Source organism: Pezoporus occidentalis, unplaced genomic scaffold, assembly GCF_034315485.1.
Source record: "Pezoporus occidentalis ecotype Australia unplaced genomic scaffold, CSIRO_AGI_Poc_V1 ctg138, whole genome shotgun sequence".
Classification (NCBI taxonomy): Eukaryota; Metazoa; Chordata; class Aves; order Psittaciformes; family Psittacidae; genus Pezoporus; species Pezoporus occidentalis.
In genome coordinates this window covers 811977-837351 of record NW_026913188.1, presented here as the reverse complement: position 1 = coordinate 837351, position 25375 = coordinate 811977, and the positions used below count along the sequence as shown (strand labels likewise).

Sequence of the window (25375 nt, the reverse complement as noted above, 5' to 3'; positions counted from 1 at the left end):
TTCCCTTTTTGTTGTTGTTGAGAACTGTGGGACAGCTTGCTTCCTCTTGCATGGTACGTAACACCTGAGGCACGCTAATGAGGACATTCCCCTTTTCCTGCGCCTGCTTTATTTGCTGCCTTTAATAAAACGCAACTGCCAACTTTTAAATCGTGGTTTGCTCTTTTTTTTTCTTTCTTTCTGTAACGTTTTCCTTAAGTCTTGGCTAATTTAATAATTAACCCCCCCAGATTCCTGAATTTATTTTTAAAATGTAGTATTGTTGTTTTCCCAGTGCCTTTGAGGGGGAGTACACACATCATAAAGCTCAAGGAATATACAAATGTGTTGTTTGTGGGACTCCTTTATTCAAGTGAGTATGCTAAATATAGCTTTGAGATTTCTGTCTCTTAGTTTATGTGCTGTGTTCTTGTGTGATTTTGTTCATATTCCAGTACTTAGGTAATTGTATAAAATCATTTCAGTCATTCAAATTGATAAGGGGTACAAAGAAAAAATGTAAATAATAATGCTATAGTAAAATTAGTCTTATAGTAAAGATTTAGTAAATATTTAGTAAAAAAATAATTTACAAAATAAGATATAACCTTCAGATAAAATAGGTGATTTGACAGAAAAAAAGTAATAATTCTTTTTTTTTTATTTCTCATATGCAACCATGCCATGTAATTGTAACACTGTCACTACGCTGACACATACTGAGTTTTGGCTGTTAGCATTACTCACAGGGAGCTTTAAGATCTGCGTCCCAGACGGCCACGTTGCATCCATGCTACAGCATTCTATCTGATAACGGAGAAAAAAGTAAATTTTTGGGGGGAATCCAAGCAGTTAAGAGAACGAAAGTCAGGAAAATTGCAATACTTACTGAATTTTCTTCCATCCCTGTTAGCACACATGGAGAGCTGGTTTAGGGATTCAGTTAAGGACTAAGAAAGAAATTGCATTGCATGAAAAATGCTCTTTAGAAGTACTGTGGGAATTATGGCCCTAAATTTGGTGCTAGAAGCAATGCTGATTGAATTCTCTCAATCACTGCATTGTTCTGCAGGGATTCAGTTGTGTATGTCTTTTTTTATTATTATTTCTGGCTGCTTGTGTTCATTCTGATGAAGAATTTCAGGTTTTTGCTTGGTTTTTTTCCCTCATTTCACACTCTCAGTCCATCTCACTTGAAGAGGTTCCTTTATAGCAGCGTGAAGCAGGATGGTCAGGATAGAGCTAATAATGCAGGAAGTTGGGTCAGTAATAGGTTATAAAGGAAGATAAAACTGATGTAGCTCCAGTATCACCAGATGTGACAGTGATAGTTGTTCTCAAGAGTCTGTCTGCAAAGATGAAAGAAGCAGTTCATCTCAGTTAGGTTTGATTTATCTGTTAGGAGGATTACCTGCAGAAACTTAAGTAATAATGTAAATCTTTTGAGTTGGAAAACTGACGTTTGTGAACTCAGCCAAGGCAATATTCTCATGTCGTGTGTTACTGTGGTGCTTGGCTTGGCGATACAAAGTGGGGATCTAAAGTCCCCATAACCTGGTTTTCTACTCTGCTGTTTAGACATTCCCCTGCTTACTATAGTTAAATCTTTATGGGCGAAATCCTGGCTCTATTGAAGTAAATTCAAATTTGGCAAATAAATGCAATGGAGCAAGGATTTCACCTTCTCTCTTCAAGACTGGCTTCCTTTTTACCATCTGCTGGAGAAAGAGTAGTTTGTTTTCTTTTATTGGGGTGAGATTTGGACAGCAGTAGTTCACATAAGTGAATGTGAACCAGTTTCCAGTTGCTTTCTGAATCTATTTAATGTGAGAAAAGCCTGCCATATGAGACTTACCTGTGATTATCTCAAGTGCACAGTATGCTTTGGCATAGTCTTGACTTTTTTGAGTTAATGAGTTGGATTTCTCTATGTGAAATGAGTTGTATGGAAATGTCCCTGTTTTCTGATTCTCTTGGAGACTCCCCATGGATTTTATGGGAGGAGAGAGAGGGAAAGAGGGAAGTTGGCTTTTATTTTTAATAAATCCCAGGGCAATGGGCACCTGAAAAAAACATCTGGCTAATGTGTCCCAAGGCTGGACTGGCCTTACCCCATTCTCCCCAAAGTCTTTGTGTGGCTCTTGCCACCTCCGGTCTGCATCAAATTCAGCCAGTTGTTCCAAAGTGGCTGGCAAAGGTGGGAAGAAATGGAGAGGCCAAGAGGGATCTATCTTCTTTTGTTTTACTGACCCCAAAATATCAGTATATAATGTCTTCCTCAAATAGGGAAGATGTATCTTGGTGACTGCTTCAACCAGCTAAAAAAGTGAGAAGGAAACATAGATAAGAGAACACCAAATGTATGCTGTCTACTACATTTTCCAACAGAGTGTAAATCACCGAAGTATTTTCTGAAGAGTGAGGTGGTAGTACAATACAAAGAAATACCATTACCCCATTTAAAATGCAAGTTGGTTTTATGGTAACATTTCTTTTCTTTTTTTTATATTGCAGATAGTAATCTGAAACTTGCATTCATTCCATTTGTTTCTCATTGGGTGTCCATTAATTTTTTTTCCTTTGTGTCGTCGTAAATATATATATTTGGACTGTGGACCTGTCAGTTTAACTGGGAAAGAGACTGGAGCTTCAGCAGTAATATTAACAAACTTCAACTTTTAACATTTCTGATTTACGTTGTTTCATTACTGTGTGACACATGAGGTCAGGGAACACATGAATTTTACACTCCAGATGAAAGACCTGGTTTTTGGTACGTCTCTAAAACAGAACTCTGTCTCTATCACAAGAAAGATAAAAGAAACAATTAGGAATTTAACATCTCTTCATCTACCTAGTGTTATGTACTACTTGTACTAGTGTTATGAGAAACCTCCCAAACTTTATGGAGAGCATGCTTTGACTTTTTCTACAAAGGTGCCTCACACATAAAATCCATAATCATGCCTTTGAATCTAATTGTTACATCTCTGAACTTTCATGCCAGACAGTCTCCCACATCCAGGTACAGCTGCCTATAGAAAGCAATAAATGAGGGAGACAATAAACTAATCTCAAGGACCTCCTTTTCCGCAAGCCAACCCCTGTGTGGTTTTGTGCTATGCTTACTCCAGCCTAGCTGCAAGCTTTAGCTAAAATCATCAGCCCTCTTTCCCCCACCTTTCTCTAGGGTGTTTTTTCATCTCTTCCCTGTCACTGGACCTCACCTGGTGCAGCTGGAGCATGTCACAGTGCAGCACACTCATCTGATTGATAGAAAACTGATCAGCCAAAGAAAAAAACCCTCACGCTTATCAGTTATACCTGCTCATGTTATTACTTTTTGAGCCATGTTTATCATGGCAGGAAGGTTCTGTGTTTCAGTATCAGTTCACAGGGAGCCACTTACACCACTCCAATCGTCAGCATTTTCTAAGGTCTGTGTGTATTTGCAGGATGGCACCTACTTCCATTTTCCAAGGTATTTTGTTGTACACTCTGCAAAAGTACCATTCTGTCCATAGCCACAGCAAGAGCAGGTTAGAATGGACCCAAGTGGAATCCACAGCTCCTGCTATTGCCATACAAGAGGAGCTCTTCAATGTTTAATAAACTACGGTCGTGTCTGTTACCATATGCAGGACTGTGTGAGAAAGATGTGGTATGGATGGGAACTGGGAAGCCTGGGAGAATGATTTCCGTTTAAAAAAAAAAAAGAAATATTATTGTTGTGTCAGTTTCCAGTTTTTAGGGCCAAGGAATGAATTGCCAAGTCTTCATAAATCACCCAGTGCTGCCTTTATTGCTTCCTGGAAGGAATTCGTGGTAATGGCATTGGCTCTTCTGAACATGCACTCGGAGAAACAGCAATACCCGTATTCATGTCATGTTTTCATGTGATTTTCATTGAACTGTGTCAGGTCTCTTCCTCATCTCTGTGACATCCAAAAGCAAATCATAAGAAAAACAAAGCGTGACAGGGCAATACTGCAGTGCCATTAGCATTGTACCACTCTTAACTTCACAACACAAGGGAGAATTTCAGTCATTGGGCTAGGTGTGTACAAAGAATTTCCTTGCCCCAGGACTGAGTGCTTAATTAATGGTCTTTATGCTTTCTTTATATCCTCTGAGCAGGCCAAATGACGAATCAGCACTGGCTATCTGGCTAGGATATCCCATATGAAGTAACTGCTGTAGTGTCTCTAATGACATCTAATAGAACTACTTGAGCAACTTCATCAGCCCTGACTGACTCTCATTTCCTCACAAAACTTTGTCAAAACCAGCAGCTTGTTTGATGACAGTTGTTTGGGGTAAGTTAGCTCTTACCATGTCAGAATCATAGAATTTTTTAGGTTGGAAAAGACCTTTCAGATCATCAAGTCCAACTCTTAACCTAGTACTGCCAAGTCTACCACTAAACCATGTCCCTCAGTGCCACGTCTGCATGTCTTTTAAACACCTCCAGGGATGGTGACTCAACCAATTCCCTGGGCAGCCTGGTCCAATGCTTGACAGCTCTTTCTGGTGAATAAAGTTTTCCAAATATCCAGTCTTAACCTCACCTGGCACAACTTGAGGCCGTTTCATCTTATCCTATCACTTGTTATTTAGGAGAAGAGACCAACCCCACCTTGCTGCAACTTCCTTTCAGGTAGCTGTAGAGAGCCATAAGGTCTCCCCTGAGCCTTCTCTTCTCCAGACTAAGTCCCCCCACGTCCCTCAGCTGCTCCTCGTAAGACTTGTGCCCCAGACCCTTCACCAGCTTCGTTGCCCTTCTCTGGACTTGATCCAGCATCTCAATGTCTTCCTTGTAGTGAGGGGCCCAGAACTGAAAGCAGGATGTGAGATGTGGCCTCACCTGTGCCAAGTACAGGGGATGATCACTTTACTAGTACTGCTGCCCACACTATTTCTGATACAAGCCCGGATGCTCTTGGCCTTCTTGGCTGCCTGGGCACAAGCTGGCTCAATCAGTCATCAGGCAGTATTACCAAACAGTTCTCATCCAAACCCAGATTTTTACTAGGGTTGCTCCAAGAAGCTTGACCTCACTTGGAGTATTGTGTGCAGTTCTGGTGTCCTCAACATAAAAAGGGCATGGAACTGTTGGAACAAGTCCAGAGAAGGGCCACAAGGATGATCAGGGGACTGGAGCACCTCCTGTATGAAGACAGGCTGAGAAAGTTGGGGCTGTTCAGCCTGGAGAAGAGAAGGCTGCGTGGAGACCTCATAGCAGCCTTCCAGTATCTGAAAGGGGCCTATAGGGATGCTGGGCATGGACCCTTCATTAGGGACTGTAGTGACAGGACAAGGGGTAATGGGTTAAAACTTAAACAGGGGAAGTTTAGATTGGATATAAGGAGGAAATTCTTTCCTGTTAAGGTGGTGAGGCACTGGAATGGGTTGCCCAAGGAAGTTGTGAATGCTCCATCCCTGGTGGTGCTCAAGGCCAGGTTGGACAGAGCCTTGGGTGGCATGGTTTAGTGTGAGGTGTCCCTGCCCATGGCAGGAGGGTTGGAACTGGATGATCTTAAGGTCCTTTCCAACCCTAACGGTTCTATGATCTTAAAACTTGCAACAGTTCCTGCATTTTTTTGGTGACTGCCCCCTAGAAAAGGCTGATGGTGTTAAAAATTAGGAAAGTTGCTATCATAGAATCATAGAATAGTTAGGGTTGGAAAGGACCTTAAGATCATACAGTTCCAACCCCCCTGCCGTGGGCAGGGACACCTTAACACTAAACCATATCACCCAAGGCCTCGTCCAACCTGGCCTTGAACACCGCCAGGGATGGAGCATTCACAGCTTCCCTGGGCAACCCATTCCAGTCGATTTCTTGCTTCATCATGTTTTGGTTAAAACCAGCCATTGTTTTGGGTCTGGCATGTCACTGCTGGATGGGAAATTTTTGTGCACTCCTGATCATCTCACCAAAAATCAAGATGGCAGAGTTCATCTTCCTCAGAGCCATCTAGAGTCCGGAGGTTTAAGTTACCCCTAAAGGTGACCATCAATACGAATGCCTTATTTACTGCAGTCCCTGCAACCAGGTTGCTCTGTGAATACAGCCCATGGCATCTTCCACATCTGAAAGTACCTGAATGCTGAATCCACATCTAATCCTACTGGGATGCTGAAAATGTGCTAAGTTGTGCACAGCTTATCACAGCTGTGCATGGGGCCACGGCTGGCACTTGACCTAGTGATTACTATTTGCTGTGGTGGTTTGGAGCAGAGCTTTGTCCTATCGATCCCCAGGAGCCCCTTGGAGGAAGAACGGTACAATTCTGCCCTTGGGTGGAGCTGCTGGGCAGCCCTCCTGGAAAAGCTCTCTTCACTGGATGCTTGGCAAGCACGGCGTAGTGGAACTGCGGTCATTGTAGCAAATGATTCTGCACTCCTAATCAACTCATGGGTAGTGTTTAATATCCTCTAACTGGCAGCTTCTTGTCTGGTGATGAACGTTCGTTTCACTACCCTCATATAAGCAATGAAGTCTGGCAAGATTCTTGCGTTAAGAATTAGGAAAGCAAGAGGAAGTTTGGAAAAAAAGAAACACTTCATCTCATTTTTCTCCTCAGTCCATGAGCCCCGTGGTCTTGTTTCTTCAGTAGATCAGCTCTATTGTACTCAGCTGGTTGCCTCCCAGAAATGCATTAATGCACAGTCTGAATTACTGCAGGCTGAGGCCACTGGATAAGGCTGCCAGCTACAAGCCAAAAGAACAGCAAACCTGCAGTTTCCTGCTGCTTGTGTTCTCTGGATAATAACACCTCTGGCAGTGAAAACAAGGACGGGAATACGAGGGATCTTACATCCCTTTGCTAGGCAGAGGACATTTCAATGAGTATCCTTTCCAAAAGGCAAATATGGATGTAGATTTCCTAGGAGAAATGTGCTAGGAATCCAAAAAAAAAAGAAAACACTAAAAACCAACAAAAGAATGAAAAAGGGGCTTGAAATTAAACATTTTAAATATTTTAAGGTCTCATTGAGACAAGCCTGCGAAATTGCTTTGATTTACCTATTGCTGAGCACAGCTGAATTGCAAATCCTTGTTCAGGGTACTTCGAAATAAGAGGAAATACATGCAAAGATTTCCATAATGCTAGAGAGATGTATAGATAGATTTTATTAAGAATTTCATTGATATATTTCACTATCAAATCTCAATGAATTCTTTGTAAACTTTTAAGTCTGATTGTCATTTCCCCTGTTTGAAGTTCACACTGCTTTGCATTGACTGTTCCTCACTCACCCTGCTTGGAAGAACTAATTTTCAGCAGGCCTTAACCTACGTTATGCTTCACTCTGTGTGTGTATGTACCCTACATATTCAGGTAGGGTGGATTGTTACGGATTTTAACTGCAGAAGCTGCAGATTTCTATATTTACCTGTTTTTAACTCTCACATGAAACTAAACTCTGAGACAGAACTCACCCAGAAGCATGATGTTAAAATGCTCTTTTTGAGTTTGGCTTTTCATCAGTATGCAAACAGAAACTGTCACAGCACCCATCAACGTGGAATCAGTCCTTTTTCTGTTGTCTTGGCAAGCAAGATTAAAACCATATCTTTAACTAGGCTTCCTAAGGATGCTTGCAGCATGATGCTGTCTGTTTGTCAGTCCTTTCCTAATGAGAAAACTGTATAATTTAATCTACTTGCCAATTTCAGCCAAATTTGGCAGGGGAGTAGCTATAAGACCTCAGAGATATTAAGTTCTTCAAACTTTCATGAAATTCTTGCACATTCAATCCCTCTCTGAGGGGAGACCTGAGCAAGAGTTCAACTATATTATTAGATTATAACAGATAATATTATTGTAAATAATATATATATTACTGTATTATAACAGAGAATCCACATGAGGGTGGAAGGGGGAGAGGCGTTATGAATGTCCCGCTCTGGGAAGTACCTGAGAGTAGTTTTGCCACCTTAGACACTCTAGGATCTGTACTGTAGCCACAACGCAGCAGCAAGCCAGGCTTTACTCCTGCTGCCCAAAGAATTGGTTGGTTCTTGATGCCTGGGGGCTTCTCAAATTCCCTGATGGTGCGGGTCTCATAAATTCCTAGGTAGTTACATCAGGGATTAATTTTTATGTTGGAATACTGCTGTGTTTTTCTTTCTGGAAGCTTGCCTTGTTCTTTGGAACTCAGGCTCATGAGTGAGATCAGTGACTGCTTCCAAGCAATAGTTTGCATTTTCAGAAGGGCTGTATCCATGCCTGTAAATAAAATGGACAAAAGTCTGTTCTCCAGCCCTAAGGCAAGTGACAAGACATGGCTTGTGTTTGTTAGCCTAAAGTACTCTCCTCTGAAACAGAGTGGCCTGGTTCATCCTGGTTGTGGTAGGCAGTGGTGGCTGGCATGAGCATCCCCTGCAGCTTGGCCAGGACTTGTCTAGGAGAGTCCTAGTTCTCATGAGCATGATACAGGCCAACACGGTGTCCAGGGACATGTTTACAACTGACCATTTCCATCCTGGCCTTCTTTAGCTTGCTAGCATTGATGTAACCAAGAACACTGGTATTCCAGAGTGATATTTGCTGTACTATTGGAGGCAAACAGCAAAGACAGAGGAATGATATTATTCTGCTCAGTCACCTGGGCCAGGACATCGGTTGGCTTGGACTGCATCAGGAGCCTGCTCTATCCCTGTTTTTTCAGCAAACTGCCCATGCCAATACGAAGTAAAGTTCTTTCTTTGAAAATGAAGCTGTACCAGAGCTGCACCTATAACCTTTACATCTGTAACACATCTTTATTCAGAGTCCTTTTCAGAGGGGAGGGGTATTCTGAATGTCTGCCCCTACCAATGTTGTGTTTAGCATACTTGAAGCAAAACCTTGCAAAGGAACAGCCTGGTATAAACTGCTAATGCAAAGGTGTAAGAAAGCCAAGAGGAGTCAATGACCCTTCAGTGTTAAAACAAAAGGTTTAGAATTGCAGAGGGTTCATCAGGTGCTTTCTGAGAGAGCTGTAGGGCTTTCAAAGGCTATTCCCAGTGTTGGGCTTCAACAAAACCCATTGAAGATTTCATCAAGACACGTTAAAGAAAAAGGCAGTTGTAACGCAATAGTAGAGGTTCTGCAGTAAATCCTCTTTCACCTCTCCCTGCCAAAAGCCTGTTTTAATGGCAAACAGCAAACGTGTGTTACCTTCAGTTGCAGTGTATCTGGTCATGCTATAGTACGTGGCCCTGTGTGACTGCAGTTCAGTCATGCTTTGGAAAGCAATAGCTCAAAATCCACACTTTAGGAACACATGCCGAGTATCATTACTCAGTTCCTCTTTCTTTCTCAGTACTTGGCAGTCCGAGCATCTGGTTTACGGTGCCTTTCAAAAGGAGCAGATAGAAATCCTGCACCTCTTTGCAGTACAGATAAAATGACCATCATGAGTTTTATTGTTTGTGTTTGTTTTCATTATTTCTGGGATCTTTAAAAGTATCGCAGCACCTTGCTCTTAGCTAAACCTTTCCAGTAGCTCACTATTTCCTTGCATATTGTGTTGGTAGCTGAGCTACTTGGCTTTTGTATTGCCATGTGTTGCGTATATGTGAGCCATATCACAGTTAGAAAGCACTTTATAAATACCCTCTTGCTCTCATTCATGCATATAGATTTCTTTACGAAGGTATTTGTGAATGATTCCCTGGCTTTCAGAGTACTCCTATGTGACAGAAGTAGAGAAAATATGTGCAAGGCTATTCTGTGCTTGTGGTTGTTGTTTTTATCCCCTTCTGAGTGTGATGAAAGGCAGTTTGTACAGTCAATGCCTGCCTCTGTAAGGTGTATGTTGTCTGGTAGGATGCTTATGTTGACTATCAGAGTATGTACAATGATAAAAACTAATATATAAAGAAGTTTTCCTTCTGGTTGACAGTAGTTCTAGAAGAATAAAGGAGTCAGAGTGAATATTCTTGTGTGTAGCAGAACATCCCCTTGGGACATACTTTCAGCATTTATTTTTAACCTATTGGCCATTTTTTAGTTGCATATTTTTAACGTCTATGTGCAGCTAATGTCTGATACCTTTGTCTAGTGTGCTGTCAAGAAAAATATGTAGATACTGGCAGATCTAGGGGGAAAGTCCTGGTTGACCGGAATCGCTGAAAGTTTTGTCATTCCTTCAAGTACTCAAGGTGACTGTGTTCTTGCATAGTGCTTCTCTCACATCTACTACTTGTTGCTTATTTGCAGTGCCAAAGACACTTTGGTATTTTCCTCCTTTTTTTCTGTGCCCTTCTAAGATCTCTTGACAATCTCTGTAATGCTGTATCCTAAGTTTTGCATTGTTTTCCCAAGGTGACATGGTGACCATAAAGTAGGTGACCCTCCCCTCTTGATGGCTTCTAATGCTACCTCCCATGTTGTGTTTTCTTTCATAGCTATTCCTCTGTTGCTAGACAAAGTTCTATTCATTTATCACCCCATATCAGCTTTCTGATTTGTGTCCAGTAATTTATGACTGTTTGGAGCTTTGGTACACATTACAGTGCCCAGTGACCCTGGTGACCCTCCTCCTCATGTACTCACTGCAGTGTTGGCCTCTGGGACAGCTTCTTGATGCTGCAGGTTGCAGTGTGTATGGCCATGTCAAGCCATGCAGGCTGAGGATCAAGGTCTTTGTCCAACTTACACCAAGTATAAGGAATTTAAGCAGCAAGAAGTTGATCGTGCAGATAAACAGACACTGAGGGTAAGATTCATATATTGGCTCTGACCATGTAGGTCATGAGGTGCTGCTGATACAGTGATGCGCATGAGAGAATAGTCTAGACGGTCCTCTAGGCTGCAGCTTGAGGAGAATATTGTAAATACAATGCTGAGTTTTACCTGGAACTCAGTGGAATTCCTCCCAGTTACCAGCACACACTTTTGTTAAGGTGGGGACTTTATCCTGCTGGTCATAAATACCAAATGAAATACACTGCTCATGGCAGTTACTGGTGGTGATATTCGTGAAGGCACATCTACAGCACACTTTCTTTGTTCCGTGCTTTTGGTGGTACTTTATGAGTACCAATTAAGAACATAAGTATGTTTTTCCCTTCCATCTCTTTGCCACTTGAGAGTTATATTTAAGACATAAAGGACTGGGAGCACTGGGAGAAGGTGGAGAATGAGCAGGAAGGAAGAAGGGAGTTGTTTCCTTTCTTAGCTTTATCTGTAGCTAATAGTGTGAATGTGTTCATTTTTTAAACCATGATTGCTTTGATATTTGTTGGCTGTAGCATAGATCTTTGGTATGGAATTACAGTGCCAATTATATAAAATATATGGAGCACATATAAAATACATCTACACGTACCTGCATGTGCAAGCTTTCAAACTAAAAGAAGAAATAAACCTGCAATTAGTTCTTGAGCTTCAGTCATTTATTTTTGAAACAAGGACTGTAACTTCCCCCAAAACATCCCCTGCTTGTTGCAATGTAAAAGGATCCAACATTGTACTTCCTCCTTGGAATTTGTGGGGAAGTGCATTTTGCTGCCAACGTAACATCCTTTAACAGGTCTCCTGCTGGTCGGCCCTCGCGTCCTGCTGTGACAGCCATGACCGTGTGTGCAATTGATTGTTAGTGGGCGATATAAATCTGATTGGTACATGCCTGTTAATTGGTTTGAGAGCCCGATATAGACAATGCTGTCCTAAAGCAGATTGTGTAGATAGGCCTAGTCATAGGGTTAATTCTGCTTGACAGCACATCAGCAGCATCTTGAGAGTAATTACCCAACTTAAGTTTTCCCACAGTTGAATTGAGATCTTCAAAGGCTTCTACATTTACAAGTATTATTAACCTATATCTGAAACATGATGTTCCCACAAGGGCTAATTTTTTCTTCCTTTTATTAAATATACAGGTTATAGGGTTCATTTGCTAAGTGCTAAGCCCTTAGAAGAAAACGGTGCTTGTTAGAGAGGGAAAAATCTGCAGTGCACAACCAAAGCTAATGGTGCATAATGCACACATCATTGTCTTTTTACAAAGACTTTTAAAACAAGTTAAAACTTAGGTCTGGCTCCCTTCCTCTCTCCCTCTCTCCCACCCCCTGCTTTCCACTTTTAAGAAAATCAAACCGCTTATTCCTATGTGCAGAGTGAGTAAATTGAAGACACACACAAACAAAACCCTCCTAGGATGTTGTACAATTAAGTACAGATCATTGGATACAATACATATGACATTAATGAAATGGTATCTGCTTCAAAAATAGATTGGAAACATTCATGAATAAATTAAATCCTCTTAATGACTTTTCAAAAATGAAAATGAATGAAAACAATATTTATTTCATAGGAACAACTGTGTGCCATGATTCACAGCATACAGTTAAATCCTGGTTTGAATTTATATTCTATTTTCTGCATTCATTTTGTGATTTGTCTTTTAAAATATCTTCTTTTTAACTTGACGCTATAAAAAAAACAGATATTAAAGATAATAGTTACTATTTGGGTTCAAATGCCCATAAATGCATTAAATATTAACATACAGAAGTAGGCAGTCTTGTTAAAGATGATGTTTGCTGGGGGGATCAGTCTGATAAATGGCTTTTATGGCATAAATCAGTTCTTGTAACTTCTGATCTTTTTATTTTCTTTTGCAGGTCAGAAACAAAGTTTGACTCCAACTCAGGTATGTTTAAATTTACAGTGTTTTGCTCAATGTACACTATTCAGGTTAATCTCAAAAGAGTAGTTTATCAGTTCGAGTTCAGTTTAGTTTTAAACAAACTGGGGTAGGTCAGTCTTAAAAAGGATCTTCATTTCTCACCCTCTGGAAACAGCATTATTGCTGTGAAACATTTGCTTTCATTCCTTTCATTAGTTCCCGTCTCTTTACATTTTCCCAAAAGATGATCAGGAAGATGTATCTTGCGACAGGCTTTAATTGATCCAGAAAAATTATAACACAAATAAATGATAATACAGACTAAAGCAAATGGAGGATTGAAGTCAAGCTGGAGAATGATCACTGCTTTAAGGGAGAATGTTTTTCTTCCTGGTGGACAAAGACTTTTCATGGGAATTTGAAGTCAGTGCAGCCTATCTGTCAGGAAACAGATGATTTGTCATCAAATTTTCATGACAGATGCATGTACACAACGCATGCCAGAGCAGTCTGTAGAGCTCGCTTTAGGAGGTTTACCAAAAGGCAGTCTCTCTCAAGTTGTCTTTTTAAAGAATTGTAATGTGTTGTAGGGATTGGGAGGGAAGGGAAGGTCAGTCTAACAGGTTAATGTGTATCTAGCAAGACAAAAACCACAGGACAGCAAACAGGGGGATGGCTGAGGAAAAAGCAGAGATCCTAATACCAGGCTGTTATTTATTCAGTTAGCTATTCCTGGGTGTTCCTTGAACTTAAACAATAGTAAATTAAGAATAGGCTGTTGTCCTGAAACGAGCTGAAATGTCCATTGCCTGAAAAGGTCATTCAAAACACACTTTTTGTTAAGATGAAAAAGACTGGTTTAAGCAGAAAGCTTGATACTATTATGGCAATTTTAGGTTTAGGCGGGTGTTATCTTCTATCTGGTTTGCTTTATGCAGTGATTATAATTGCTTATAATGATACGAATTTTACAATATATATTAATCAGAGTGTTCATGAGATAGCATGTTTCCTTTTGTCCCAGTTACAACATGATTTGGGTTTGAAATGTGAGGTATTACATTGCTTTTTCTTTCCACATTAGATTTTATCTTTGGAACTGTATGGGAGTGAAATCTACAGCAGGAAGCATTTATGTAGCCAATTCCTACATCTTGTATACTTGAGTCATCTTGCTTCTATTATGATTTTAGTCTGTGAGTTTGAGGTTACTTACTTTAAATATTGCTTGAATGAACTCTGTGATAACATTGGTTCTTGGATCTTGACGAAACAGTTTTACATGGTGGGGAGGAGGGGGGTAACAGTACACGCTGTCTGCCATTACCCCCTTTCTTTTAGTAAAGTCACCAAAACTAGGGTGAGGAGTGGTGTCAAACATCTCACTTTTCTGTTGAGCAGTAAATGCTGTCTGCAAAACTTCAGTTTGCTTGGTGGATTCAGTTACGGTCAGTTTTCTGTAGAGAGCTTCCTCTTTTGAGTCAGCTCTGCTGTTTGGTGTCCAGTTCTGCATGCTGCTCCCCGTGGCAGTGAGGCCAGGGGTACGGTATTTCTGAGGGAGCACAGAGCAGGGACAAAGGTTTGGCATTATCACAGCTATGGTGAATGCCTGCTCAGTAGGTGTCATAGGGCATCTGTGACTGGACTCTAGGGTGAGTGTGAGCTTTTAAATGTCTCCTCTTCATCTCTGTGGGCTCTATCGGCTTCCTTCTTTGAGCTTGGGTCCATATTCTGGGCACAGTTTGTCACTTATTTCTCACACAGCAGCACTGGTTGCCCAAAGACTATAGGACTAGAGTTGTTCCCCCTACCCTCCTCTTCCAAAGACATTCCTTAGGCACTGTTCTTACAAGATTCTGGCCTTGTGAATGCCTAGTACAGTTTTGTCTCCCCAGAAGCACAGAGTGCACAGAGGTTGCAAAAATATTTGGCAGTAAAGACCATTTACAGGAGACCACACAAAAAATACATAAGTGAATGAGCAGGTAAAGACCCTGGATCTTCCCTGTCTCCACCTTTTTTTTTTTCTGTGCACATAAATATTTTCTGGATGCACACCAGAATTCTCTGTAGCAGGTGATTGGTGTTATTTTGCTGAGTGTCAACATCAGCAGGTACCATGAATGTCAAGGTACTTTGTATACCATTATACAGTATAGAAGGTCTGGGACTGAGGAATTTCTTAGATTTATTCCTCCTTTTTCTGCAGAGCCTCACTTTCATCTTCTGCTTGTGATCCCTTTTTCCTAAATCCCTAGGGAAGTCTTTGGTTGGAACAGTTTCAGGCTTTCCTGATTTGGGACCCTGGCCACCCCCAAGGTGTTTTAAGGCTCCTCACTGGTGATCCATTGTAGATTGCCAATGGATGTGGCTGGCTAGGCCAGACTGGGCTCCTGGTCCCAAATGCTGTACTTGGAATGCAGAATTACTGAGGTTTAACACCTCGGTATCATCAGTGGTGCATCTTTCAGCACAGATTTCAGTTAACAACCAAGGGCAGATGTTAAAAGTTAGTACAAAAACCAGATTAAGCACACAATTAAAATGACATCTTAAGAGAAAAGAAATCAAAGAAACTCCATAACCTCAAAGTGCATTTCATGGCCAGCAACACCAAAGCTGAAAAAAATCCCTTAGCTTTCAAACAGTACAGCAGCCTTCCTGTTACAGAGACAGTACTCAGTTCTTCCACCAAAAGCTTTCCTTGAGAGATAGCGCAAGCATTTAGTGTATCTTTTGTTCTCAATATGTGAGAGCAGAGAAGTGGAGATAGTGTGATCAAGTCAACAGGTATCATCCAAATGAAACATTGCTGCTTTGGTTTCCCCACCAAAGAGTTCACCATCACTTTCCAAAAGCAAGACCAGACCTCCTGCTGCCTCGCAGTGAACAGGAGGAGCAGAGCAATGTGCTGGTGATGACAGAGAGACATCCTCATAAAAAACTCTTTCTCTGGCATAGAGGGGTGCAGTGCCCTATGTAACACCGTGTTCTGCAAAACAGGGGCCTTTGAAGCGTGTAAATGTAGCATTGGTTTTTAAAAGGGCTGCTGCATTTGACACCAATGACTCTGTATTTCTGCAACCTTTTGTTCCTTGGAGACACCTTAAGGTATTTTCATATCCCTCATTTCATTTTCACCCCAGAGTGTGATTCCTGAGTAAACCAATGATCCTGCAAACTGGAACAAACATGCTTTGTTCTCCTTTATCTCATGTTACTCAAAACAGTTCAAGTGCTGAATGTAAGAATGAGGTAATTTTACTCTAGAATGAATATTTTCTTCCAGGGAGCTGTTACACAACCTGTCGCATGCTCTAAATGAGCCCTAATGTTAATTCCAGTTAACCTGCAAGTCTCAATATGCCCTTGTTAAGTATTTATCAATGCTTCTTGTACTTGTCTTCCCTAGAAATATTTGTGAAGAATTAAAAGAAGTCTTTCTGAGGCAAGTACAAGGGCAGGAATACAGCTTTAAAAGTGCCCAGTAGGCTCACTGTAAGTGTAACCCTGAAAATGTTGTTCAACACTGAAATATTAGGCAAACATTGTCAAAAGAAGATTAATTTGAATTTGAGCATTAACTTAAAAGAAGGCTGTCAAATTCCTATAGTGATGATCGGGATTTATCATATAAATAGCTATACCATCTGTAGGGGACACACATTCTTCATGTCATGACGAACAGTTCCATCTGAGAAACTTCTTTTTCTCTACTGATTCTTTGTAAGTCTATAGCTGGCACAGTTTCAGTCTCAGAGACCATGGGGTTAGTTTCATGCTGTTAGAAGATCTTATGAAATGAAACAATTTTGCTTTCCTGTCATAATATGATGAATTTCAGTAGTACTGAAAATAGAATTTTTTCCCTAAAAAAGTAGTTGAAAACAAAAAGGGTTGTAGGATTTTTTTTTTTTCCTCAAAATTTGTTAGGAACAAAGCAAGCCACAAAAACCACAGCTGCAAGTTTTTTGGTGTAATTATTAGTGTGTTGGTAGTGTCTAAAATGCTTATTGTGCTATGTGTTTGGTTGGCAAATTTTAGAATTTAATAATGTAAGAATTATATTGGAGCAATAAGCTAATGAAAGATTTTTTTTTTCCCAAATTTAAAGTAAAATATGTCTTCATGGTGCTGTTCTGTAACAGGAAGAATTTGTAAGTCTCAGAAGCTGTTGCTGACCTCTGTTACTGCAGGAAGTCAGGGAGGGCAATGCAGTGACAGTCAGGGAAGCACTGTGCTGCAGGAATGTGCGCTGGCAAAAGAGAGAGGAGTGCCCAAGTGTGCACAGTGCCTTCAGCTGGGTTCTTCATCACTCACTGTGCCAGTTCCCTGCTCCTGTCAGAAAGAGGTGCATCTCCAACCACCCTTCTGTCTTCCTGCTTCTACACAGATCACATGAAATATAGATTACCTGTGTGATTTTATATCACTGTTTGTGTCAATGCTTTGGAAACTTTCCAATTAGCACCAGGAATTAAGCTATAATAGCTGTCCATGCAGCTAGAGGCTGTCCTGAGGGACAGCTACACACGAGCTTTTGTTGGATTCCTGCTGCTCCAGCAGTCAAATACAAAGCAAGTCAAGGAGCCCCCAGCAGTTCCTGGAATTTCCTTTGCCTGCCTTGTCTGGACTCACAGTGTCAGCCAGAGACTCCACAGGTCATTTCTCCTCTCTGCACATCGCTTTTTCCATCAGAATGAGTGTATCCCTATGTCTTCATCACAGCACAATGCTGTCACCCCTCTATCCCCATCAAAATTTCCATCGATGCCTTTCTCACCTCTTGCATTTACTGGTATCATTCCCTTAATGTGGCCCCTATGATGTCTAACTTGCTAGGCCACATGATTCAGCACAGGTGCTAGAGAATAGTTGAAGGTTGGGGGTGGTCAGATGTTTTCCTCCTGTAAATTCCTCCTGGCTACACTTCCAGATGTTCAGCAATAGGCTTTCCAAACTCTCACTATCATCCCTGATTTCCTCTAGCCTGTCATCAGTCCGATTGCATGAAAGTCATCAGTACAACTGCTAAGAGCATAAGGAACTCTTCACCCAAGTAAGAGAGAAATGAAAATCAAAAGGCATCTTGAAAGTGAGCATCTCTTACTGATCCTTGCTACTAGGGAAACCCAAAAGAAACTTAACTTGCCTGAAACCTTAGGTCTTGGAAGCAGCAGGGTCCTCAGTAATATCATCCACTGGTTGATTGGATCATAGATCCAAATACAGATTAATGAATTAATTCCTAAATTTTATTGATGTCAGCTTCTTCACCCAGGTTGTGATAGAGCAGTTCTGAATTTCTTCTTAGCAAGTCTGAGGAATAGGGAAGAGACTTTTGTTGTTCATAACAAAATTATATCGACAAGTTCATCAGTCACTCTACAACCAGAGTATGTGATTAAAAACCATAAAAAGATTACCTGTAGAGTCTCTTAAGAGGTTAAAGTGGCAAAATAACCTGAGACACTGAAGAATAGGGATGCTCCAGAGCTCTTTGGATGAGGCAAACAACCTCTCCCGAGTCTCTTTCAGCTGTGAGGAATTATTCCCTTCTCTCTGGCCACCATCAGTGCATGAATTTTGGAAAGAGTGCATGAGCTGGCACAGAGAGACAGTAACTACATGAGCAGAACAGCAGCTCGAGTAAGATAATCATCTTACTTGTCGTTGCCTGTTAGTGCTATTTTGGTTTTGGCATTAACAACTCTGCAAGCAGATCGTTAGGGATGCAGTGGCTGGAGAGCATGGTCTGTTATATTTGTTCAGCAGCGAGGTGAACATTTAGATTCAGGTGGAAGCTGAACCATCTGTTGAATGCTTTTCACTGCAATGTGACTTGGAGTACAGATGGCTGGGACATCTCACTGGTAAAACCCAGAGAGCTACATGCATGTAAGGGCACTGATCTGCAGTAACCGATCATCATCCTGCTCTTGTGCCTCTTGGAAAGATGGCAAAAATTGGTCAAATTATTTCAGCATATAGAACAAGGTTTTAATTTGTGGAGGGCTGATTAAAAATGTTGTAAGCATGCAGGCAAGCTTGCTCATTGAGGATTTTTAAAGAAGGCCATTAGCTGCCTTGGATTCCAGATGTGTTACTTTCTGAATTCTAATACTGGCTTTGCAGTTGCAGATGTCTTTTCCTCCCACTTTCTCTGTTTGTCTTATTTGTATCTGAGCTGGGCTATTGCTTGCTATCATTGACATGATTCTTCTCAGTTGTCAGAGTATTTTAAGAGGAAGCCTGTTCACTTCCGTAGGCTAGATCCATGAATCTACCAGTGGAGGCCAGCAGCCTTGATCAGCCTGAGAACAGCCTTAAATCCTTCTGTGGGAGTAATTTGTGTACCTGATATTGCAGGGTGTTGGGGATGATGTGTTCCTCCCTGCAAGAATTCCTGTTTGTGTTCTTATTAATAGGGCAACTACTTAAAGATGCACTGCTCCCGTGAGCTAGCACACAAACTCACTGTCATCCTGTCAGCGTGTGGCAAGAACTGTGTGTTAAAGGGCCTTGCTCAGGGAGCCAGGAATGTAATACCAGCAAAGACAAATGAAATTTTCTATTTCTGTCTTAGACACACTTCAATAATCATTGCTGCTTCTTTCTTGCCTGGCTCTGGGGGTCTTGCTGAGAAGGATTTTGCAATGTGTTTAAATTGGTCCTGTAATGAAAATATTTAGATGTAGGTTTTCCATTTTATTATCATGAATGTAAGCAGATTCATCAGATGTATTTAGGAGATTTTTTTTGTACCCTTCTTTCTAAGTATCAAAGGCAATCTTTCTTATTTTTTATTTCATTGTAAATAGCTAGAAAAGGCTCTCTTTAAGAAACAATTTGGCAAAGGTAGTCTGAGAAGACGCAAATAATATGTAAATCATGGGCTTATTACATGGAATTGGAAGCTGCTACACAGTTAAATTATAAAGTACAGGTGGGTGAGGGTTTTTTATTCGTCATATGTATAGCTGCTTCAGATAGGCTTGGTTTGGTGGGGACTTAGTCTGTTGTTAGTCAGCAAATTGTTACTGGTCCGGAGGGCTGGATTGCTTAAATAGAAAAACATTGTGATTCTACCTTAGACCCGCTGACCATTTTCCAGTTTTTTTACTGAGTGAGGCTACCTAATTACTTTTCAAGAGCTACTTGCATTGAGGTCTTATTCAGTGGACAAAATAGATGATTTTTGGGGATATTCTTGAATTACCCCACACTTAAAAACTTCATAAAGAGTGTTTCTATTCCTTTTAAATGAAAAAATCCTCAGTCAAATTAACCCTATTACAGACTGTGATAATTAACTTTGCCATAGTCCCACTTAATTAGCCAAAACTGGAGTATGTGCAAGGGAAGCCACAAGAATGGACAAGCAGGGAGGTTTCTGGTCACAGCTGTGGCTCATTGAGGTGGTTATATAGCTCAAATGCAACTTATCCTCACCATGTACAGCTCAAGTGAGTTGTATTGTTTCATTGCTTTATTAGTCCTCTTTTCATTTAAATCATGAAATGGGGAGGGAGAAATTGCCTGTTCGCTCTGTAATTTGGAAACTGAACTATAATTCATTTATTAGTGGTGTGTTACGGAATTGTGCCTCATGTACATACTGCTGCAGAGGTTTTGAAGAATGGCAGTCCAGGGTACAGTTCAGCTCACTGCATTGTACCAGGAAACAGGAGTTCGGTAGGATACAAGAATAGCTCACGTCTATACTGTCTTCTGGAGCAGAAGCTACCATCATACATGTGGGTGTACATAGGTAGCTGGGCAGTTTTGGATATAATTTGGATGACTGCTTCATATTTTAAATCTGTATGGGCACCTGCTGATTCTGTACGCTGTTCTAGCATGTCTGACAGCTCTGTGACCTTGGGCAAAGTACTTTTTCCTTGTGCTTTTTTTCTCCTGCCCATTGTCTGTTTAGTTTGTTTGCACTACAGGGCTTTCCAAGGAAAGAGCCGTCTCTTGCTATTGAATATGTCCAAGACCTAGTTCAGTGGAAATGCTTTCTCAGTTGAGATCACCTCTGAGGTCCACCATAAATCAAATCAGGGGTGGCCTTTACAAAGTGTCTCCTTTTAGACTGAGCAAACGAAGTTCTGTTAGAAAGAGTCTCTGGAAAGCAATATAAAAGGCAGCATGGTAAATGTGTTCAGCTGAATTAGTTTTTCGCCCTGCCTACACTGTCTTGTGTACCACAGTATTTGTGTCAAGGGGATCTCAGTTCTGTGCAGAAGAAATACAGTTCTTGCAAATGGTCTTCCCAGCTCCAGAATCTCTCACCTAATTGAACAGCGTGATTCCTGCAGCTGAATGCGTGACCACAGCTATAGATTAAGGCCTGAATTTGTTTGTTAAAGTCCAATATGTAACAATAATGGAGTTTAAATGACATGAAATATGATCTGAAGGCTTACGTATATAGGACAGAAAATACCTGCAGAATATGAAACTTCCAAAAGCTCTTCAAGACTGATATCCCTATCAGTGATATGGCTCTAAGAAAGCAGGTTTTTACCTGTTTATCACAGGATCATTCACCCATGCATTAATTTCTGAAAAAAAAACAAAAACCAAATCAAACCACCAAAACCCAAACCCAACCTGCTTGTATTTGCAATTGTGAATGATACTTACCATAGTGGGACGTGGAGGATATTAAACGTTCTGGTCAATGCCAGTTCATGAACTGAGTTTGAACCTTGCAAGATACTGACCAGTCTGATCTCTTCTGCAGGCCATGAGAGTTGAAGGTGCTTCACACTTCTTGTGGATCAGTTCTATGGTGTTTTCTGTTATGGTGGCAATAATACCAAGTTTGAAGGGAAAAGGAGGTGAAATTAGAAAGACAGTGCCCTGCGAATACTGAAACGATCCTAATGAGATGTTTGTTAACATACACTCTATTTGGCACAATCTGATGTGTTCTCAAGCCAAATTGGTTTTCCCTCCTTAAAAAGCAGTCTCTGTTTAAGCAGTCTATCTCCCTGCCAGCGTGCCTGCCAATTTCCACCCTTTAGGAAAGTTCGCAAAAAGATTTTAAGTACTTGTTCTCTTTTCTGCTGACAAAGTTTTTCAACTTTGATTTAGGGGGAGGCCAAGCAGCTGAGGAGGCTGGGTTGGGGCCTTTCTCGATTTAGGCAGTGACTATTACTGTGCCAGGAAGTAAAATGCTGACTCAGTAGTTCTGGAGCCTTCTTTGGGTGGACCACTGCATCAGATGTTCTAAGAGAAGGCATCCCATGTTCCTCATAGCCCTTTTTATTCTGCCTCTTTGAGAACAAAGTCAAAGGAGAAGAAAGCAGAGTGCAAGGTGGCAAAATTAGTGGCTTCTGTGAGATACTAAAATCCAGCTCCTACTTGGCTTCTTGTGGAGGACGGACATATGGTGCCCTGCTGAATCAGAGGAAGGTGAGGAAAAATGTGGCTGCTTAGCTGAGGAGTGTTGCCACTTTTCACCCGCAGTCTAGCAACTGCTTCATTGTTGGCTTTCTAGTTTCACACTAAAACCAAATCAAACCTAAGCTAGGCTAAACTAAGCTAAGCTAAACTAACCTAACCCAACCCAGCCCAACTCCCTGGTTTTGGCTGAGGGAGAACAACTGTTTAGGATGCTTTCCTTCAGCTGCCCTGCTTCTCCCTTCCCACTGTGAGAGGAGTCCACAGCTTCAGTAAGGACAGCAGCAGCTTAAGACAGCAATAGCATCATTTCGGTTTTGACAATCTGGAGGTGCTTGGCACTGCTGTGACCTGAACTGAGCCCAGAGGAAATGTAGAGCTGTGTAAAACCATTGGGATAAGCACCACACTGCCAGCCTCATCAGCTCCTGGGACAGAGGAGAGGGTGAGACCATGGCATTCAGTGGGTGCCCTGCCTCAGCCCTCATACCTTACATGTCAGATGGCTCCTTTGACTTACACAGCTTATCTATGGGACAGTCTGCAGCCAAATACCAGGCAAAGAGGACCACTGAGGTGGTTTTTTTGCCTGTGTGCCTTGAGGAATTTAACAGGAGAGGATCGTTATGGCCAATGTGTCCACTCCTTGTCTCACTACATTTTCCTGGTCTACTTTTAGGCAATGTCTCATTAAGCACAGTGTCTTCTGTGGCCGAGTGCATGTTGTCCAAAACTGCACCTCTTCTGTTTGGATTAGCATGGTTTTAAGTGAGTTTGAGTGAGAAAGAAGCACAATCTGCTTTTGTTGCTTCCCTCTGGATTTGTCAAAGAGAAAAAAAAACAACATCTTTCTTCTACAAGGTGATGAGAATGATATCATACAGTATTACTTGAAACGGGAGGAAATCTGCTATTTGAAAACAAACATGTTTCATGCCATTAGACTGTACAAACTGGCCAAGTGATAATTATTAATGACAGAAGATTCAATAAAGATTAAAATATTTCATGTTTTTCTTTCATTGATGTAGTGCTGCAAATTTATGACCAGTAAGAAACCATATGAAAGATCTGTCAGCTTTTACTATTTCACATCTTATCAAAACTGATTTCAGGGTTTGTAGTACTAAAAGTAAAGGGGAAAATGCAAGCTGTTTTTAATCAAACTGGAATGTTAAGTGATCACCATCAAAATCTTTACAGTGTTGATCTGCGTATGAAGCAAAGAACATTAATTTGTCTTTTGTTGACTTAATTTAGTGGCAACCACAGCCTTTAAGATGTAAGGGTAGACAAGTTTGTGTCATACCACTGCCACTGCCACTGTACATGTGAACACGCATCTGTTTAGAATTAAGTCCTAAGTCAAAACACCAATGAGGTCTAATGCTACCAGTTTTAAGTCAGACACAGTTTGCACTGAGTTTTATGTGAGTAAGGACAGCACAATCAGGTCTTAAGCCAGACGACAGTGAATTGAGTTACAAGGGCTGAAAGTATTTCTGCAAGTAAAGAACCGCATCCCTGTGTAATTCGATCAGGTGGCTGCTAGTATGGCATCCAGAATGGCAGGGCAACCTGACTGTATCTGGGCAGGAGTGAGGACATTGCCTTTCTGAAGATCTGATCTTCCTTCATCAGATCAAGAAAGGGACTCTGTCCATCCCTCCCTCCTCACCATCCTTCCCACAGCGAAAGGGGTTATTTGGAATCTTCAGAAGCTGAAACTCATGAGATTTTCACTGGCACTTTGCCTCTGAGAATGTTTTTACTTATCCACAAATGATTGAGCTTTAATTAGTTTCTCATCATTTGTATGAGCAGTAACAGTGTATTTACTTCCTTCCTCTGCCAATAGTTCTTGCATATTTTTTGACATTTCATGAACTGTATTGTCGAGTGCCAGGCTTAAACCTTGCACAGATGGACGTGGACAGTAACAGATGATTAACATGCCTAAATAATCAAATGTATCACAACCCGCAGTTCTGCTTTAGCATTTGGATAAGAGTGTGTTACTTCGTATTTAAAAACATAAAGGTGCTCTGTTAAAGAAGCTGAGAGAATAAGCCAGCGCGTTCTTCAAATTCATAAGGATTAATAAATGAAGGGCATTCAGTGTCATCTTCAGGGCAATCTGAAGAATAACATTATCTAAGTTATGCAGACATTCTGCCTTTAAGTCCGGCTGTATTTACAGAAACTTCCCACCCGTATCTCATTAGTTCAACGCCATTGTTCATTTGTGCAAGTCTGTTTAAAAATTAATGAATGATGGGGAATTAGAGAGTTACAGCAGTGATAGCAGGTATTTAAAAAACATTGAAAGCAAGAGTGAAGAATGCTGTGCTCTCAGGAAACAAACTGATACTTACGGAAGCCCATGCGAATATTTGAATGATCTAAGAAAGACCAGAAGAAAAAATGTAAAAGTAGTCTCATTGGATGGACATAGAAAAGTAGATTGTTAAACACGGGGATAGCAGAAAGCTAGACTAGTACAAAACTGCAAACGAAATTGCTGTTTGCCCTGTTCGCCCAATTTACGTATTTGGATGGATGTACAGCTTTCGTTATATTGAAAGAGGTGAAATACAAAGAGGAAGTTAAAGTTAGTCCCAGAGGCTGGGGTAACCACAGCTAAAACTGTGAGAAAAATAGGATTTTTTTCATTTGGGGACCAAACCTGTATGTGGAAATAAGGTTGGGAACTTGTGTGTCCAGGAAAGTTTGCTTTAAATTGGTTTCTGCTATGTGTTGAACTGGGGCAGGACTTACACCCCTCATTTTTTAACATAAATCGATATTGGAAAGGAAACATTTCACACAAATGCTTGGTTATACTTGCAAAATGAAGGGTGGAAAACAGCTGATCTTTTTGAATTTTGTCCCATTTTCCCAGTAAAAATATTTTACAAAATGTAAGAAATTTTCGAGAAGTTTGCTGGTCCCCAAGAGACAGTGTTTTAAGGCGGTTGTTTATTTAGAAAGCAACTAAAACCAAATTCCCAAACCTGCCATCCACTCAAAACTTGGGCCCTATTTAATTGGATGCTTAATTACTGGCACCCACAGGCTGGTTCCTAGATTGCACAATCAGCCGGCTGTGGCAGCCTTTCTTTTCGGTGCTACCCCGGTGCAATCCAGCTGAAACCTTCTGTGACCCCTGGGAATGCCAACAATGGAGATGATCAGTCATTGCATGTGCAGCTCTCCGAGGGGTGATCACTTTGTTTCAGGTCTTTCTAGAAAATGATTCAGAGTTTTGCAAGTCTTTTAGGTTTAACATTTCTTAGGGTGTAGATTAAGAACCATGTTACTCGGAGTAGCAGCATGAAACAAGTATTACCTCTAA

At 41.0% G+C, this 25375-nt stretch overlaps 1 protein-coding gene across 2 annotated transcripts in view; it reads left to right on the top strand.

The window, feature by feature from the left end:
* The window catches only part of MSRB3 (methionine sulfoxide reductase B3), an 84314-nt gene that overhangs the window by 35550 nt on the left and 23389 nt on the right, over positions 1-25375 (top strand). For both annotated transcript variants that reach the window (XM_062609430.1, XM_062609429.1), the window contains exons 4-5: positions 275-352; positions 12605-12633. In XM_062609430.1, coding sequence (XP_062465414.1) covers positions 275-352; positions 12605-12633 — 107 coding nt within the window. The remainder of the gene's footprint in view (positions 1-274; positions 353-12604; positions 12634-25375) is intronic.